Below are 18,695 nucleotides of genomic sequence, written 5' to 3'. Positions count from 1 at the left end.
TAAATAAATTGAGAGAGAGTTCACAATTAAAAACAAGAATACTCACTATTGTAAATATGGCAATTCTCCACAAATTGATCTATAAGTTCAATAGAATACTTATCACTATCCCAGAAGGAATCACTGTAGAAACTGACAAGCTAATCCTAAAATTCATTTGTAAATGCAAGGGATTCTCAATAGCCAAAGAAATATTGAAAAAGAAGAGCAAAGTTGGAGGACTCACATTTCCCTATTTCAAAACTCAACTACAAAGCTATAGTTATCAAGACTGTGTAGTACTGGCATAAGGATAGATATACAGACCTTTGGAACATAATTGAGAGTCCAGAAATAAACCCTTACATTTATGGCCAATTGACTTTTGACAAAGATATCAAGACAATTCACTGGAAAAAGAATAATCTTTTCAACAAATGGGGCTGGTATAACTGAATATCCACATGCAAAAAATGAACTTAGACCCTTACTTCACACCATGCATAAAAATGCATTCAAAATGAAACACAGATCTAAATATCAGAGCTAAAATTATTAAACTTCTATAAGAAAACATAGAAGAAAAATTTTGTGACCTGGAATTAGGTAGAGTTTTTAGATACAACACCAAAAGCATGATTCATATAAGAAAATAATGCACAAATTTGACTTCATAAAACTCAAAACTTTTCTGCTTTAAGAAAACATTAAGAAAAGGAAAAGACAAGCTATAGGCTGGAAGAAAATATTTGCAATTCATATATCTGATAAAGGACTTAAATCCAGATAACTACTCTTACAACTCAATAAGTCAAACAGCCCACTTTTAAAATGGGCAAAAGATTTGTATAGACCTTTGACCAAAGAAGATATATGCAGAGTTAATAAGCAGATGAAAAGAAGCTTATCACCATTACTCATTAGGGAAATAAAAATTAAAACCACAATGAAATACCACTTCACACCTAGTAGAATGTCTATAGTGCAAAAGACTAAAGATACTAAGTGTTTACAAGGATACACAGAAACTGGATCCCTCATGAATCAATGGTTTCCACTTTTTAGAAAGCAATTCAGTTTTCTAAAACGTTAAACATAAACTTATCAACATCCCAGCAATTGCATTCCTAAGAATCTAGCCAAGAAAAATGAAAACATATGTCTACACAAAGATATGTAAGTATCTGTTCATAGCAGCATTATTCATAATAACAAAAAGTGGAAATAATCCAAATGTCCATCAATTGGTAAATGGACAAAGAAAATGTAGTATATACATTTAATGGAATATTACTCAGCAATTGAAAGGAACAAACTACTGATACACACCAGAACAGGAAAGAGCATCAATAACATCACACTAAGTGAAAGAAGGCAGATGCAAAAGACTTCATATTGTATGATTTCATTTACATAAAATGTTTAGGAAAGCAAATTTATAGAGACAGAAAACAAATCAATGGTACCTAGGACTGGGGGTGGAAGTGAAAATTAACTGCAAGTGGGAACAAGGAAAACTTTTAAAGTGGTGGAAATTTCTAACATTGGATTGTGGACATGGTTATACAGAACAGTTAACTTACTAAAATCATTGAATAATACATGTAAAATGGGTGAATTTTATAGTAGGTAAGCTATACCTCCTTGAAGCAATTAAAACAATGAAGACCAAAAAAAAAAAAACCCACATATTTGTTTCTCTACAATTTAATACTTTTATGCTTAATAATTTTTATGCAGTAGACATACAAGCTTTTCTAAATTTTGAGATATAAGACATTACTAATATATTCACTAGTTTATTTTATATAAATGATACAAAATATTAATTTATATAATTTTGGTATAGAACTTAGAAGTTAAAATATTACTTCTATAAATTTATTTAAAATGAAACCCTAATGAAGCCAATTACCTTTTTCAAAGCAGTGCAGAATTCAAAGAAAAGGCGACAGTTATATGTTTTGAATCGTTCAGGAAGATGCCAGTTCTGAATTATTTCTTCATCAGAAATCACATGATGATCCAGTGCTTTGAGAGGCCATATACTGTTGACAAGAAAATGTCTATATTCTTTTTTAAGGCTTATTGGACAATCAAACATGGTGAGGGCAATGAGGCTTGGACAGGCAGATAACATATATATATTCTTTAACTTCGCAAAACCATTGTCATGAAGATAGAGGAGTTTTAGGTTCTTCAATTCACTCCAAAATTTGGTATCTGGTAGACTTTTTATCTGAAATATTATTAATAATAATAATTTAAGTACAAATACTAATTTTCTATAAATTGCATGGAAAATGAAAAAACATTAAATATCTAAAATTCAATATTTTCCCAAATGGCAAATTTCCCAATAATAAGCAAAAACAGAATTTCTAGTTATCCAATTGATGACTGAGGTAAAAACATAACACACTGGGCATCTGAAATAAGCTATGATTATTAGTGTAATTAAATGAATAAACAAACATACTTCATTCAGTAAAAATTACTTTGTAATATGCTGACTCTTTAAACTTTTCTTTTTTTTTTTTTTTTTTTTTTTTTAATTTTTTGTTTATTGCAGTAACATTGGTTTATAACATTGTAAAAATTTCAGGTGTACATCATTGTACCTCTATTTCTGCATAGATTACATCATGTTCACCACCAAAATACTAATTACAACCCATCACCACACACATGTACCCAATTATCCCTTTCACCCTCCTCCCTTCCCCCTTCCCCTCTGGTAACCACCAATCCAATCTCTGTCCCTATGTGTTTGTTTATTGTTGTTATTATCTACTACTTACTGAAGGAAATCATACGGTATTTGACCTTCTCCCTCTGACTTATTTCACTTTGCATCATGCCCTCAATGTCCATCCATTTTGTCACAAATGGCTGGATTTCATCGTTTCTTATGGCTGAGTAGTATTCCATTGTGTATATATACCACAGCTTTTTTATCCATTCGTCCCTTGATGGGCACTTAGGTTGCTTCCAAGTCTTGGCTATTGTGAATAAGGCTGCAATGAACACAGGGGTGCATGTACCTTTGCAAATTGGTGTTTTCAAGTTCTTTGGATAAATACCCAACAGTGGAATAGCTGGATCATATGGTAGTTCTATCCTTGATTTTTTGAGGAATCTCCATACTGTTTTCCATAGTGGCTGCACCAGTTTGCACTCCCACCAGCAGTGTATGAGAGTTCCCTTCTCTCCACAACCTCTCCAACACATGTTGTTTCCTGTCTTGTTAATTATAGCCATTCTGACGGGCGTGAGGTGATATCTCATTGTAGTTTTGATTTGCATTTCCCTGATAGTTAGTGATTTTGAACATCTTTTCATGTGTCTGTTGGCCATCTGTATATCTTCTTTGGAGAAATGTCTGTTCAGGTCTTTTGCCCATTTTTTAATTGGGTTGGTAGTTTTTTTGTTGTTGAGATGCATGAGTTCTTTATATATTTTGGAGATTAAGCCCTTATCAGATGTATGGTTTGATAAATTCTTAGAATCATACAATCTTCCAAAACTGGATCAAGAAGAAGTAGAGAATTTGAATAGACCAATCACCAGTAAGGAGATCGAAACAGTAATCAAAAACCTCCCCAAAAATAAAAGTCCAGGACCAGATGGCTTCCCTGGTGAATTCTACCAAACATTCAAAGAAGACTTAATACCTATCCTTCTCAAACTCTTCCAAAAAATTGAGGAGGGGGGGAAGCTCCCTAACTCATTCTACGAAGCTGACATTACCCTGATACCAAAACCAGACAAGGACAACACAAAAAAAGAAAATTACAGGCCAATATCACTGATGAACATCGATGCGAAAATCCTCAACAAAATACTAGCAAATCACATACAACAATACGTTAAAAGATTATACACCATGATCAAGTGGGATTTATTCCAGGTATGCAGGGATGGTTTAATATTCGCAAATCAATCAACGTAATACACCACATTAATAAAATGAAGAACAAAAATCACATGATCATCTCAATAGATGCAGAGAAAGCATTTGACAAGATCCAGCATCCATTTATGATAAAAACTCTGAATAAAATGGGTATAGAAGGAAAGTACCTCAACATAATAAAGACCATATATGAGAAACCCACAGCTAATATCATCCTCAATGGTGAAAAACTGAAAGCTATCCCTCTAAGAACAGGAACCAGACAAGGATGCCCACTCTCACCACTCCTATTTAACATAGTATTGGAAGTCCTAGCCAGAGCAATCAGGCAAGAGAAAGAAATAAAAGGGATCCAAATTGGAAAGGAAGAAGTGAAACTGTCACTATTTGCAGATGACATGATTTTATATATAGAAAACCCTAAAGAATCCACCAGAAAACTTTTAGAAGTAATAAACGAATATGGGAAAGTTGCAGGATACAAAATCAACATACAAAAATCAGTTGCATTTCTGTACACTAACAACGAAGTAGCAGAAAGAGAAATTAAGAATACCATCCCATTTACAATTGCAACAAAAGAATAAAATACCTAGGAATAAACTTAACCAAAGAGGTGAAAGATCTGTACACGAAAACTATAAAACATTTCTGAAAGAAATTGAAGAAGACACAAAGAAATGGAAAGATATTCCGTGCTCTTGGATTGGAAGAATTAACATAGTTAAGATGTCCATACTTCCTAAAGCCATCTATAGATTCAATGCAATCCCTATCAAAGTTCCAACAACATTTTTCACAGAAATAGAACAAAGAATCCTAAAATTTATATGGAACAACAAAAGACCCCGAATAGCTAAAGGAATCCTGAGAAAAAGAACAAAGCTGGAGGTATCACACTCCCTGATTTCAAAATATACTACAAAGCTATAGTAACCAAAACAGCATGGTACTGGCACAAAAACAGACACACAGATCAATGGAATAGAATCGAAAGCCCAGAAATAAACCCACACATCTATGGACAGCTAATCTTTGACAAAGGAGCCAAGAACATACAATGGGGAAAAGAAAGTCTCTTCAACAAATGGTGTTGGGAAAACTGGATAGCCATATGCAAAAAAATGAAAGTAGACTCTTACCTTACACCATACACAAAAATTAACTCCAAATGGATTAAAGACTTGAATGTAAGACCTGAAACTGTGAAAGTTCTAGAAGAAAACATAGGCAGTACGCTCTTCGACATCAGTCTTAGCAACATCTTTTCAAACACCACATCTGACCGGGCAAGAGAAACAATAGAAAAAATAAACAAATGGGACTACATCAAACTAAAAAGCTTCTGCACAGCAAAGGAAACCATCAACAAAACGAAAAGACAACCTAACAATTGGGAGAAGATATTTGCAAACCATACATCTTTAAACTTTTCGAAAGTACTTTCCTGACATGGAGAATTAAGGAGACAAGTCAATCAATGTGATATACCACCTTAACAAAATGAATGAGAAAAACCATATGATCATCAATAGATGCAGAAAAAGCATTTTATAAGATTCAATACCCATTTATGATAAAAACTCTCAAAAAATGGGTATAGAAGGAATGCACCTCACTAAAGGCCATATATAACAAGCCCACAGGTAACATCATACTTAGTTAAAAGCTGAAAGCTTTTCCCCTAAGGTCAGGAAGAAGACAAAGATGCCCATTCTCACCACTTTTACTCAACATAGTATTAGAAGTCCTACTCAAAGCAATTAGTCAAGAAAAAGAAATAAAAGGCATCCAAATTGGAAAAGAAGAAGTAAAACTGTCACCATTTCCAGATGACATGATATTATATACAGAAAACCCTCAAGACTAGAAGTAATAAACGAATTCAGTAAATTTGCAGGATACAAAATCAATATACAAAAATCTGTTGCATTTTAATACACTATTAACAGACTATCAGAAAGATAAATTAAGAAAACAATCCCATTTACAAGTGTATAAAAAAAAAATAAAATACCTAGGAATAAACTTAACCAAGGTGGCAAAAGATGTACACTGAAAACTGCGAGACACTGATGAAAGAAACTGAGGAAGACACAAATAAATGGAAAGATATTATGTGCTCAGAGACTGGGAGAATTAATTGTTAAAGTGTCCATATTACCCAAAGCAATCTACAGATTCAATGCAATCCCTATCAAAATTCCAATGGCATTTTTCACAGAAACAGAAAAACAACCTCAAAATTTATATGAAACGATAAAAGATTCCAAATAGCCAAAGCAATCTTGAGAAAGAAGAACAAAACTGGAGGCATCATGCTCCCTGATTTTAAACTATATTACAAAGGTATAGTAATCAAACAGTATGATACTGGCATAAAAACAGACACATACATCAATGCAACAGAATAGAGAGCCCAGAACTGAACCCATGCACATATGGTCAACTGATTTACAACCAATAAGCCCAGAATATACAGTGGGGAAAGGACAGTCTCTTCAATAAATGGTGTTGGGAAAACTGGACAACAACATGCAAAAGAAAAAACCGGACCACTATCTTACACCATACACAAAAATTAACTCAAAATGGATTAAAGACTTGAATGTAAGACCTGAAAGTGTAAAATTCCCAGAAGAAAACATAGGCAGTAAGCTCCTTGACATCAGGTTTGGTGCTGATTTTTTGGATTTCACACCAAAAGCAAAGGCAACAAGAAGAAAAATAAACAAGTGAGACTACATAAAAATAAAAAGCTTCTGCACAGTGTTGGGGCCCAGGGGAGGCCACCCCAAAATATTCCACAATGGCATATGGAAAAAAGGCATTTTTACCCTCCTTTCTCTGTTCATCCTGAAACCAGGAAATAAATCTCCCATGTGAAAGGTCCTCTCCCTGCCTCCTTATCACCAGAGCTAGGGAATTCAGGGCCAAGAAACCTGTATAAATAAACCTTAATAATTTACGACCTCAAGCCTAAACTCTGTTTAAATTTCTCTCTTATTACATATCCCAAATCTAAGTTTCTTTGTCCTGTCATACCTCACAAATTTATGGTTTCTTTGTGGAAAAGATATATATATATATGTATATATATATATACAGCCTGCTTTGTCCATTCTCTTAATATCATTTCTCTATGTTCTCCAATATGTACATATTAAAATGGATTTTTCTCCTGTTAATCTGCTCCTGTCAATTTTATTATTAGTCCAGCCACAGAAAGACAGAAAGGCGGAATTGCCCAGTGTCTGACAACAGCAAAGGAGACCACCAACAAAATGAAAAGGCAACCAACCAAATGGGAGAAAATATTTGCAAATCATATATCTGAATAAGGGGCTAACATCCAAAATATATAAAGAACTTACACAACTCAATAGCAAAAAAAAAAAATAACAATGCAATTAAAAAATGGGCAGAGGATCCAAGGAGACATTTTTCCAAAGAGGATATACAGAAGGCCAACACACACATGAAAAGATGCTCAAAATTCCTAATCATCAGGGAAATACAAATCAAAACTATAATCAGATATAACCTCACACCTGTTAGAATGGCTGTTATCAAAAAGACAAGAAATAACAAGTGTTGGAAAGGATGTGGACAAAAGGGAACCTTTGTGCACTGTTGGTGGGAAAGTAAATTGGTGCAGCCACTATGGAAAACAGTACAGAGATTCCTCAAAAAATTAAAAATAGAACTACCACATCATCTAGCAATTCTACTCCCGGGTATTTATCCAAAGGAAACAAAACAATAACTCAAAAAAATATATGTACTCCCATGTTCACTACACCATTATTTACAATCATCAAGACACAGAAACAACCTAAGTAGTCCACCAGTGGATAAAAGGATAAAGAAAAAGTGTCACATATATATAATGGAATACTATTCAGTCATAAAAAAGAATGAAATCTTGTCGTTTGCGACAACATGGATGGAACTTGTGCAATCTGGAAAAAAAAAAAAATACCCAACTTATAGATACAGGGAACAGATTGGTGGCTGCCAGAGGCAGGGGGTGAGAGAAATGGGTGAAGGGGGTCAAAAGATACAAATTTCCAGTTATAAGATAAATAAGTCCAGGGGATGTAATATACAGCATGGTAACTATAGTTAATAATAATGAATTATATATTTGAAAGCTGCTAATAGAGTAGATCTTATAAGTTATCCTCAAAAGTTAAAAAAAATTTGTAACTGTGTGGTGACGGAAATTAACTGGACTTGTGGTGATCATTTTGCAATATACACAAATATCGAATCGTTATATTGTACACCCAAATTTAAAATGATTTTGCATGTCCATTATACGTCATTAAAAAGAGAATTAAGGAGTCAAAAAGTATTCTTAATCTAGATTATGGATTTAAGAAGTAAAATAAAGCAAATCACACAATGTCTGTTTATATATTTTTAATTAAAATTTTTTGCTTATATTTTAAATTTTGTGTTTATATACATTTTATATTTTTTATTTATTTTTAATTTTGTGTATGTTTTATATAAAAGACCATCTGAAAGAAATATTGTGAATAGTAACTTAAGTGTTTATTAAATATCAATTTCATTTATATGCAAATATGTGAAATGGCTATTGCTTACCTGATTGCCATGGAGATCAAGTTTGACTAATTTTATACAACTTTTAAGTGGACAAATATCTGTAATAAAGTTGTTTGAAATGATGCATACTCTAAGAGAGATACAAGATTGCAAATTTTCCATAGATCTTAAATGAAGGCCACTGAACCTCACAAAAACAAAATCTTTCTGATCTTCTATCATGTTATCATTATAGTGACTCCATTCTTCATGATTGGTTAGCTCTTTTACAACTGTTCCATGAAACATCTAGGAAAAATGGGAAATTGCTTTCAAAAGATTTTTCAACTTCAAAAAAATATTTACTAATAGATAGTGAGAATAAAAATGGGTAGAAAAGTTACAATTAAAAAAATCTAATTCCCATAAAACCTTCCATCCCAAAACATCTTACATGTCTAACATTTATATAACTACAACTCAAAAATGTACCCTTCCCCTCACCAATGAACTAATATCAGTAAGAGAAAGAAAAACTTCCTTTTTCCTAGAATACTTATAGAACATGGAATTCAGTGAAATAATTGAGATAAAAACATCACCTCTAGAGAAGTCAACTAAAACAAACAAAACTATACCTTAGCATACCTGGTACAATAATTTTGGTTAAAAGATACTGTTAAAGAAAGAAATGCACTGAAAGATGAACTCCCAAGTCAGGAAAGTGATAACATTTGTGGGAGAGGCTTAAAAATGCAGCTAAATGAAATTAAGGTGCAAAAAGGGCTTCAACTATTATAAATATTTATTTCTTAAAAAGATAATTTGCAATTACATTATTTATTTTTATGTTCAATTCAATTAGGCAATTAAGATTGAGAATTCTAATAGTTTCAAAATCTGACTAAGTTTATCTAAAACTTCTGAATGAAAGCTTTTTTACATAAAATTATATAGTATTTCTCATATATATGAAATTTCCCTTACTGTGGGTAATTTCAGCTTCATAAAAGGGAGTCACCCAGGCATAGTTTAGATGAGAATATATGAGCTCAAGTGGCCTGAGGGTGTTTGGAAACATTAACCACTTTCCTCATTGGAAGACTCTATTTCTACCATGTGGAGGTAGATCAGCATAATCCAAACAAGAATAAATGTGAAAATCCAGATAAATCCTTGTACTCTTTCAAGATAATGGTTACTTTTTATATCTTGACCAAGGCCTAAAACTATAATCCTCAAACTCTAAGTATCACCAAAGAAATTAGTTAAAAGGCAGATTCCTGGGCCCCATATCATAACTACATTATCACAGTCTCTGGGCTGAGGGCCAAGGAATCTGTAATTTAGCATGCACCTAGGTAACTGATGGACATCTTGAGAAAGACAAGCCTAAACTACACGTAAAACACTCTTCAAAACATAAACAGCCAGAAAAGGAACAAATAGATATGAATAAACCCTTACAAACTGAATAAGCTCTCCAGGTTCTGAAATGAAGGGTCATGTCCAGAATGCATCCCATCATTAAGACTCCTTATTTAGAAAAGACCTTAAGAAGTCTTTCCTCAAGATCTCCTTTCAAAGACCTACTTTTCAATTTTGGTCTAATATACTCTAACGCTAAGGGCTTATGAGAGACGTTATCTAAGGCATAAATCATGATGTTTCAAGACAAACAATGGGGTGTTCAGAAGTTTCAGCTATTGAATCCCATTTTTGAAGTCAGTAACAATTCTGCAAGAAATCTGCAAGGTGAGAGTCATATACCAAACAAAGGTTTTCTTCCTTTCTTTTTTTTATAGCCAAACAATTTTTTTTTAATTAATAGACTTTATTTTTTGGAGCTATTTTAGGTTTACATAAAAATTGAGGGAGTACACAGAGTTCCAATAAACTCCCTCACACCCTCCTCCATACATAGTTTTCCCATTAACATCTTGCATTACTGTAATATATTTGTCACAACTGATGAGCCTATCTTAATGCATTATTATTAACTAAAGTAAAAGTTTTTTAGCTCAGAAACTGATAACAAAATCTTTGGATGACCAACATACATCAACATCGTAGCAAAGATCCTATTTCTTCACTTAAAGCTGAAGCTGACTTGATATCTTTCATTACTGCATTGGTACATAAGTGTGTATATATATATATATACACACAATATTTTTTACATATACATATATATATCAAAAGAAGATATATTTATAAAATCTTTTACTTCAAGCACTCATTTCTCACACTGATAATTCCATCTCTAATAGTTTATTTTGATATTTTCTGTAGAAGATGTAATCTTCTTTGAACTAAGTATAGTTATTAATATGTATAAACTCAGCAACAAGCAATGAAAGATTTTTATTTTAAAATTTTATGGACTAACACTATCCATGTGTCATTTGACCCTGATGTCAATGATCTACTACTCGAATTATTCAAAAGTAAATTTTTTTCTATTTCCTTTACTGATATCAGACATACAAGATAATTTGACTAAATGAAAGATTTTGCACTTAGCGAAGCATTCTAACTTGAGCTATTAGTTGAACAATCTTGTTACTAGCTTTGTGAAGTTAACTGATAGTGTTTTAAGCGTTTTCATAAGATAACACTATTCCTTTCTCCAAAATGCTTAAATATGTTTAATTTTTTTCTTTATAACTCCTAGTGAGGGAGTTGGTGTGATAGGCATTATTGCTTCACTTGAAAACTTTGCTTACAAATAAGACATACAGTCTGAGGAAGAAAAAAATTATTAGGTCACACAAATCCAAATCTGAGATAATCTTCAAAATACTACTTAATGAATGCCTTTTTATTTATTTGGGACAATTACTTCCTAGCTTTAATCAAAAAGATGCCAATTATGGGGGAAAAATCCTCTTTAAGAATTAAATACTCGAGTGATGATAGAACTCTAAAGTTTTATGGCTTCAGAATTTTAAAAAATGTAGGTTGCCCAATCGTTTTATGTTTAAAAGCAAATTCCATGAAAACAATTAAATTAACATGTGGTAAAGAAAAATGGGAGTGTTGGAATAATTTTTAATTAATTCAATAATTAACATTCCAAACAATTAATAACAGTTGCTTCTTAGTTAATGAAATATGCTGAACTCTGCTATCTAAGGATGTCATACTTCTTTCTCGGTGTAACCCTCTTCAGCAAATCATTGCCTAGCTGACTCTTAGTCATTATTTAGATTCCAGTTTTATGCTTACATCTCCAATTTAGTAATTATATATTTATATGTTATATAATTTAATTATTCTCTTTTCAACTAAATTACATGCACCCTGAGGACAGGACACTTATTTTGTAGTTAGCTATATATTTTTCATAGCTAGCATGAGACCCAGAATTGAATCAGATTTCAATCAATATATTTTTTCATACATGTAGCTGGCTATCATTTCCTTTCCTCAGAAAAATAGTAAACTTTGGGGAAGAAAAGTTTAAGACTTCGACTCTTGGATAACTAATAGGTCAAAGAAGAAATTAAAAGGGAAATCAAAAAAATAACTTGAAACAAATGAAAATGGAAACACAACATACCAAAACTTATGGGATGCAGTAGAAACAGTTCAAAGAGGGAAGTTTACAAAGATAAATGCCTACATTAAAAAAAAATCTCAAAAAAACAAACTAACTTTACACTCCAGGAACAAGAGAAAGAACAAACTAAACTAAAGTTAGCAGAAGGAAGTAAATAACAAAGACAAGACGAGAAACAAATGAAATAAAGAATAGAAAAGAAGAAAAGATCAACAAAACTAAGGGTTGGTTTTTGAAAGGATAAACAGAATTGGCAAACTTCTAGCTAGACTTAAGAAAAAAAAGAGAGAAAAAAGAGAGAAAAAAGAGAGAGGACTCAAATAAAATTAGAAAGGAAAGAATAGACATTACAACTGATTCCACTCAAATACAAAGGATCATAGAGAATACTATGAACAATTATACCCCAACAAACTGGACAACCTAGAAGAAATGGATAAATTCCTAGAAACATACAATTTACTAAGACTTAATCATGAAGAAATAGAAAATCTGAACAGACCAATTACTAGTAAGGAGACTGAATCAGTAATCAAAAACCTCCCAACAAAGACAAGGCCAGGATCAGATGGCTTCACTGGCAAATTCTACCCAACATTTAAAGAAGAAATACCAACCCTTCTCAAACTATTCCAAAAATCTGAAAAGGAGGGAACACATCCAAACTCATTTTACAAAGCCAGCATCACCCTGATACCAAAGCCAGATAAGGACACTAAAGAAAAAAAATTACAGGTCAATATCCGTGATGAATATACATGAAAAACTTCTCAATGAAATTCTAGCAAATCAAATTCAACAGGACATTAAAAGAATCATACACCATAATCAAGTGGGATTTATCCCTGGGATGCAAGGATGGTTCAACAACACAGATCAATGAATGTGATACACCACATTAATGGAATGAAAAATAAAAATTATATGATCATCTCAATAGATGCAGAAAAGACATCTGACAAAATTCAATATCCTTACATGATAAAAACTCTAATCAAAGGGGGAATAAAAGGAATGTAATTCAACATAACAAAGGCCATATATGACAAGCTTACAACTAACATCATCTCAATGGTGAAAGGTTGAAAGATTTTCCTCTAAAATCAGGAAAAAGACAAAGGTACCCACTCTCACCAATCCTATTCAACATAATACTGGAAGTCCTAGCTAGAGCAATTAGGCAAGAAAAAGATATAAAAGACACCCAAATAAGAAAAGAAGAAATAGTATTGTCTTTGTTTAGAGATGACATGATCTTACATATAGAAAACCCTAAAGACTCTATCAAAAAAACGATTAAAAGTAATAAATTCAGCAAATGTGCAGGATACAAAATCAACATACAAAAGTCAGTTGCATTTTATATATACTAACAATGAACTATCTGAAAAAGAAATAAAGAAAACAATCCCATTACACTAGCATTAAAAAGAATAAACTACTTAGGAATAAATTTAACCAAGGAGGTGCAAGATCTGTACACTGAAAACAATAAGACCATTAATGAAAGAAACTGAAGAACAGACAAATAAATGGAAAGATATCTTGTGTTCATAGATTGGAATAGTTAACATTCTTAAAATGTCCATACTACCCAAAGCCCAAAGCCATCCACAGATTGAACGCAATCCCTATCAAAATCCCAATGGCATTTTTCACAGAAATAGGAAAAACAATCTTAAAATTCATATGCAACCACAAAAAAATCCAAATAGACAAAGCAATCTTGAGAAAGAACAAAACTGGAGGTTTTGAAATCACTTCCTGATTTCAAAACATATTACCAGGGGCTGGCCCTGTGGCGCAGTGGTTAAATTCAGTGCACTGTGCTTCGGCAGCCTAGGTTTGCGGGTTTGGATCCTGGGTATGGACCTACACCATTCACCAGCCATGCTGTGGCAGTGACCCACATATAAAGTAGAGGAAGACTGGCACAGATGTTAGCTCAGGGCTAATCTTCCTCAAGCAATAAAAAGGGGAAGAGTGGCAACAGATGTTAGCTCAGCGCTAATCTTCCTCAGCAAAAAAATAAATAAAAAATAATTACCAAGCTATACAAATTGAAACAGTATGATACTGGCATAAAAACAGGTACAAAGACCAACACAAAAGAACTGACAGCCCAGATATAAACCCATCCATATACGGTCAACTAATATTTGACAAGGGAACAAATACTCAACAAGAATAGTATCTTCAATAAATGGTATTGAGAAAACTGGATATTCAGAGGCAAAAGAATGAAATTGCACCCCTATCTACACCACTCACAAAAATTAACTCTAAATGGATTAAAGCCTTAAACATAAGACCAGAAACAATAAAACTAGAAGAAAACTCTTAGGGAAAAAGCTCCTTGACATTGGTCTTGGCAATGATATTTTGGATATGACACCAAAAGCACATGCAACAATAGCAAAAATCAACAAGTGGGACTACATCAATCTAAAAAGACTTCTGCACAGCAAAAGAAACAATCAACAGAATGAAAAGGCAACCTATGGAATGGAAGAAAATATTTGCAAATCATATATCTAAGGAGTTAATATCCAAAATATAAAAGCAACTAACACAAATCAGTAGCAAAAAATAATAATAATAATCTGATTAAAAAATAGGCAAAGGGGGACCAGCCCAGGTGGCATAGCAGTTAAGTGTGCATGCTCCACTTCAGCGGCCTGGGGTTCGCAGGTTCAGATCCTGGGCGCGCACTGATGAACCTCTTGTCAAGCCATGCTGTGGCGGCGTCCCATATAAAGTAGAGGAAGATGGGTACGGTTGCTAGCCCAGGGCCAATATTCCTCAGCAAAAAGAGGAGGATTGGCATTGGATGTTAGCTCAGGACTAATCTTCCTCACCAAAAAAAAAAAAAAAAAAATAGGCAAAGGACCTGAATAGACATTTTTCCAAAAAAGACATACAAATGACCAATATGTATATGAAAAGGTGCTCAACATCACTAAGCCATCAGAGAAATGCAAATCAAAACCACGAGATATCACCTCACACCTGTCAGAATGGCATTTATCAAAAAGAGAAGTAAGTGTTGGCAAAGATATAGACAAGAGTGAACATTTGTGCACTGTTGGTGGGAATATAAACTGGTGCAGTCACTATGGAAAACAGTATGGAGGTTCCTCAAAAAGTTAAAAGTGGAACTACCATATGATCTAGGAATCCCACTTCTGGGTATATATCCAAAAGAAAGAAACAGTTATCTTGAAGAGATATCTGCACCCCATGATCACTGCAGCATTATTCACAACAGCCAAGACATGGAAGCAACCTAAGTGTCCATCAACGGATGACTGGATAATGAAGATGTGGTATATATATACAATGGAATATTATACAGCCATAAAAAAGAAGAAATCTTGCCATTTGCAACAACATGGATGGAGCTTGAGGGCACTATGCTAAGTGAAATAAGTCAGACAGAGAAAGACAAATACTGTATGATCTCATTTATATGTAGAATCTTCAAACAAAACAAAAAAACAAACTAATAGATACAGAGAACAGATTGGTGGTTACCAGAGGCAGGGGGTAGAGGGTTGGCAAAATGGGTGAAGAAGGTAAAAAGGTACAAATTTCTACTTATAAAATAAATTGGTCATGGGGAGGTAATGTACAGCATGGTGACTATAGTTAATAATACTGTATTGCATATTTGAAAGTTCCTGAGAGTAGATCTTAAAAGTTCACATGACAAGAAAAAAAAATTTGTTAACTATATGTGTTGATGGATTTTAATTAGGCTTATTGTGGTGATTATGTTGCAATATATACAAATGCTGAACATTACACTTTACCCCTGATACTAATATAATGTTATATGTCAATTATACCTCAATAAAAAACAAGAATGCATAATAAAAAAAATAACGATAGATATGAAAAAAAACAAGGCTACACAGATATTCATTTAAGTATGATGTATACTAGCAAAAACATGAAACATCCTAAATGTCTTAAAAAGTGGAATTAAATAAAGTATCACATTACAGTCAATGGAATACTACGAAAGCATTAAAACTGATGTTGTAGAATACAGTTAGCCACATGAAAAGGTGTTGAAAAACAACCAAGTTATTGTTTTTGTTTAAAAATATTTTTACTGAACTGTATACTTTATTTTTTTTTTTTTTAAAGATTTTATTTATTTATTTTTCCCCCAAAGCCCCAGTACATAGTTGTTTGTCATAGCTGCACATCCTTCTAGTTGCTGTATGTGGGACGCGGCCTCAGCATGGCTGGAGGAGTGGTGCCTCGGTGCGCACCCGGGATCCGAACCCGGGCCGCCGGCAGCGGAGCGCACGCACTTAACCGCTAAGCCACGGGGCCGGCCCCTGAACTGTATACTTTAAAAGGATGACTTCTGGTAGGTGAATTAGTCTTTGATTAAAAATATTCATTATTCGGTAGTACACATTAAAAAAAAGAAGTAACAAAACAAAAAAGTAAACTGATGGAGAAAGACATACCATGCGAACACTAATCAAAAGAAAGTTGGAGAGGGCCAGCCCCATGCCGTAGTGGTTAAGCTCTGCACACTCTGCTTTGGAGGCCTGGTTTATGGGTTTGGATCCCGGACATAGACCTACACCACTCATCAGCCATGCTGTGGCAGTGACCAACATATAAAGTGGAGGAAGATTGATACAGATGTTAGCTCAGGGCTAGTCTTCCTCAGAAAAAACAAAAAGAAAAAGAAAGCTTGAGAATCTATAATATTTCAGAGTAGACTTCAGAGCAAGGAAAATTATCAGGGATAAAGAGGAGCATTACATAACGATGAAGGGACAATTCTACAAGAAGACACAACACTCCTTAATGTACGTGTGCCTAAACACAGCATCAAACACTTGAGGCAAAACTGAGAGAACTAGAAAAAAGAAACAGATAAATTCACTATCACAGTTGGAGTCTTCAACACCCTCTATCAGAAATGGATAGATCCAGCAGGCAAAAAATCAGTAAAGACAGTTGAAATCCACAGCACCACCAGTCAACTGGATAATTGACATCTATCTGCTACTACTGCCAACAACAGATTACACATACTTCTCAAGCTCACATGGAATATTCACCAAGGTAGACCACAATCTGTGCCAAAAACATACCTTAACAAATTTAAAAGAATAGAAAGCATACACTGTCTGTCTCAGACCACAATGGAATTAAACTAGATATCAATAATAGAAAGACAGCTGGAAAAGCCCAAAATACATGAGATTAAACAACATACTTCTAAATAATATATGGGTCAAAGAAGAAATAATAAGATAAATTAAAATATATTTTGAACTAAATGAAAATATGCCTTATCAAAATTTATGGGATACAGTGAAAGCAGTGCTTAGAAAGAAATTTATAGCATTCAATTCATATATTAGAAAGAAGATCTAAAATCAATAATCTAAATTTCCATGTTAGGAAACTAGATAAGAGCAAATTAAATCAAAAGTAAGCAGAAGAAAAGTACATCAGTTATAAATATATTTTTAATAAATAAATTTGCAAAATACTATAATCTTAGCTTATATTCCCAAATATTTGGGGGTTGGGACATATTTTGTCATTATCTCATCCCAGAAGTCTCTATAAATATCCATAGGTTCTATAAATTTTAAACACTTTAACCAGATCACATGAAGGATCTTTTATGATAAAAAGCAATCAACTTTTGGGCCGGCCCCGTGGCTTAGTGGTTAAGTGCACGCGCTCCGCTGCTGGCGGCCCGGGGTTCAGATCCCGGGCATGCACCGACGCACTGCTTCTCCGGCCATGCTGAGGCCGCGTCCCACATACAGCAACTAGAAGGATGTGCAGCTATGACATAACAACTATCTGCTGGGGCTTTGGAGGAAAAATAAATAAATAAAAATTAAAAAAAACAAAAGCAATCAACTTTTACTTATCTTTCAGATCTTTATTGAGGGGGGTAAAAAAGTGTCTTCAAATACTCTCTGTGGTTCCTTTTATCATACAATAATAAATCTTACTCCTAAGCATATCTCTTCCCTCTCTGTCAAGTTATTCAGAGTTAATTTAATGCTTAAATACTGAATCTCATCCCAGGTGCCTGCAAGGATACTTTCTGGTTCCTCTTAACTGATTTTTGTTGTATATACAGTCATGCACTGCATATTATACACAGTCATGCACTGCATAAAGATGTTTCAGTCAACGATGGACCACATATACGATCATAGTCCCATAAGATTAGTATCAGATAGCCTAGGTGTGTAGTAGGCTATACCATCTAGGTTTGTGTAAGCACACTGTATGATGTTTACACACTAATGAAATTACCTAACAACACACTTCTCAGAACGTATCCCTATCATTAAGCAATGCATGACTGTATTTTAATTTTTAAGTCATTCTCAATTGATTACTTTAGTTGGTATGATATAAATTCTAAAATAATCTTAAAATCAGTCTTTCTCATATACTAGATTAATTTGTATTCATACTGTCTATTGCATTAATATTCACTTCCACCAACAGTGTTTATTTGCTAGTATATAAATGACCTTAATATTAAAAAAAATCAGAATAGAACATTATTATATGATACCAACTTATTGCTATCCAGAGGAAAGATTAACATATGATTAGTAAGGTATAGGAATAAATGTAGTACATTCTTTTTCCATTTCTTTAAGAACTAGTATTTAC

The 18,695-nt window shown here is 33.4% G+C and overlaps 1 protein-coding gene across 1 annotated transcript in view; it reads right to left on the bottom strand.

Annotated features, from left to right (window-relative positions):
- LRRIQ3 (leucine rich repeats and IQ motif containing 3) overlaps nucleotides 1-18,695 on the bottom strand; it is a 182,879-nt gene that overhangs the window by 153,206 nt on the left and 10,978 nt on the right. Inside the window, exons 2-3 of the mRNA XM_014788273.2 lie at nucleotides 8,510-8,758; nucleotides 1,895-2,218 (exon numbers count right to left, since the gene is read on the bottom strand). Of these exons, the coding sequence (XP_014643759.2) occupies nucleotides 1,895-2,218; nucleotides 8,510-8,758 (573 nt within the window). The remainder of the gene's footprint in view (nucleotides 1-1,894; nucleotides 2,219-8,509; nucleotides 8,759-18,695) is intronic.

Source organism: Ceratotherium simum, chromosome 2 (assembly GCF_057802395.1).
Source record: "Ceratotherium simum simum isolate JZ-2026a chromosome 2, ASM5780239v1, whole genome shotgun sequence".
NCBI lineage: Eukaryota > Metazoa > Chordata > Mammalia > Perissodactyla > Rhinocerotidae > Ceratotherium > Ceratotherium simum.
The sequence above is the reverse complement of the archived record's forward strand: the minus strand, read 5'-3'. Positions and strand labels throughout refer to the sequence as shown.